The 1,876-nt window shown below is 50.8% G+C and overlaps 1 protein-coding gene across 1 annotated transcript in view; it reads right to left on the minus strand.

Annotated features, from left to right (window-relative positions):
• The window catches only part of WBSCR16 (Williams-Beuren syndrome chromosome region 16), a 39,712-nt gene that overhangs the window by 24,150 nt on the left and 13,686 nt on the right, over positions 1–1,876 (minus strand). Inside the window, exon 3 of the mRNA XM_010854342.1 lies at positions 118–196. Coding sequence (XP_010852644.1) covers positions 118–196 — 79 coding nt within the window. The remainder of the gene's footprint in view (positions 1–117; positions 197–1,876) is intronic.

Raw genomic sequence — 1,876 nt, forward strand, 5'->3', positions numbered from 1 at the left:
CTGGGCTAGGCCGAAGCCGGTATCCGCCGATCCTGAGAGATCCTGTGGGATCCGTCTCGGCCCGACTTAACGCGCAGCCTTTCTTCGGTCTCCCGAAACCACCCTGAACTCACTCACCTTCCCCCACAGCGCACGTTTGCTGAGCACCTTCCCGCCCCTGGCGAGCCCTTTCATCTTACAAAGGCTCTTTGCTTTTCTGGCAACCAGAAGTAAAATGTTAGGGGTTGCCCGCTCTGCACGACTCCAGCGTAGTGCTCCCCCCATCCACTGTCCCTGTCGTTTCTTACCTGGCCTTGTCGCCGCTGCTCTCGCTTGCACACCACTCAGTCCGTGCTCCAGCCACAGAGAGCTCCCTGCTGTCTAACAGTGCAGCGTCCTCCCAGCGTCTCCTCAACCCCTCAGCCCATCACCACTCCACTGAAGTCAAGTGGTCCCACTTGTAATTTCTGAATCCCAGGGACGTTTCAGGCCTTACTTTGCACACAGTGCCTTGAATGCTCATCCAGATACCCTGTTCTCCCTACTTGAGTCTAGCAAACTCCTGCTCATCTAAGATCCAGCGGGAGCACCTCCTTTGAAGTTCCATGAAGCCAAGAACCAGTTCACTCAGATGGTCCTCACCAGTTTTGTCCTAGAGTTTAACGTGCAGCCAGGAACAAGGGAGGCCCTCGTGAACCATTTGGGAGTCTAGGGGCCTGGGTTCCTGTCCTGGCTCCACTACTGACTTGTCCAGTGACGTTGGGAAGTTGTGTCACCTCTAAAATGAGAAGGTTAAATCAATACATGAAAGTAATCTTTTTTTTTAAATAAATGTGATGTTTGAACATCATGGCCTGTGGGATCTCTTGCAGCCCTTTATGATCCATGATCCGAAATTAGTCCCAAATGCTAAGGGCAAATTATTTCTTTTTTTCCCCTCTTCTTCCTCCCTTTTCTCTTTTTTTTATAACCGTGATACCTGTGTCAACTTTAATAATGTAAGAGCCAGTTATTTAACCAGCAAAAGTGAGATTATTTAGGAATAGGAAGAGAAATCGCAAATCAGGGAGCACAACCTATGGTAGACCACAGGCAAATCCAGAGAACAAGGAAGGGATTGCTTTTATAGGGAAAGGGGCATAGTTGGAAGAGGCTGTGATAACCAAGTTGGAAGGGCTGTGATAACCAGAGTCCTTTGGAAGAAGCCGGGACTCCAAAGTATGGTGACTTCCCATTGGTGGGGTAGAGGCATCTTCCTGTCCCAGATGTAGGGATTTGTCTATTCCTATTTGGAATAACTGAAGATACATGGTGAGGCACACAAGCCCTCACCTACAGGCCTGTCCCGACGCCCAATTTTAGCTGTGTGTTAGTTGCTCAGTTGTGTCTGACTCTATGGGACCCCAAGGGTTGTAGCCCAACCAGGCTTCTCTGTCCATGAGATTCTCCAGGCAAGAATACTGGAGTGGATTGCCATGCCCTCCTCCAGGAGATCTTCCCAACCCGGGGATTGAACCCTGGTCTCCTGCATTGCAGGCAGATTCTTTACCGGCTAATCTAGGGAAAGTGAAAGTCACTCAGTCGTGTCCGACTCTTTGGGACCCCAGGTACCATACAGTCCATGGAATTCTCCAGACCAGAATACTGGAGTGGGTAGCCGCTCCCTTCTCCAGGGCATCTTCCCGACCCAGGAATCGAACCAGGGTCTCCTGCATTACAGGCAGATTCTTCACCAACTGATCTTGCTGCTGCTAAGTCACTTCAGTCGTGTCCGACTCTGTGCGACCCCATAGACGGCAGCCCATCAGGCTCCACCGTCCCTGGGATTTTCCAGGCAAGAACACCGGAGGGGGTTGCCATTTCCTTCTCCAATGCATGAAAGTGAAAAGTGAACGTG

Source organism: Bison bison, unplaced genomic scaffold (genome assembly GCF_000754665.1).
Source record: "Bison bison bison isolate TAMUID 2011002044 unplaced genomic scaffold, Bison_UMD1.0 scf7180017864340, whole genome shotgun sequence".
Lineage (NCBI taxonomy): Eukaryota > Metazoa > Chordata > Mammalia > Artiodactyla > Bovidae > Bison > Bison bison.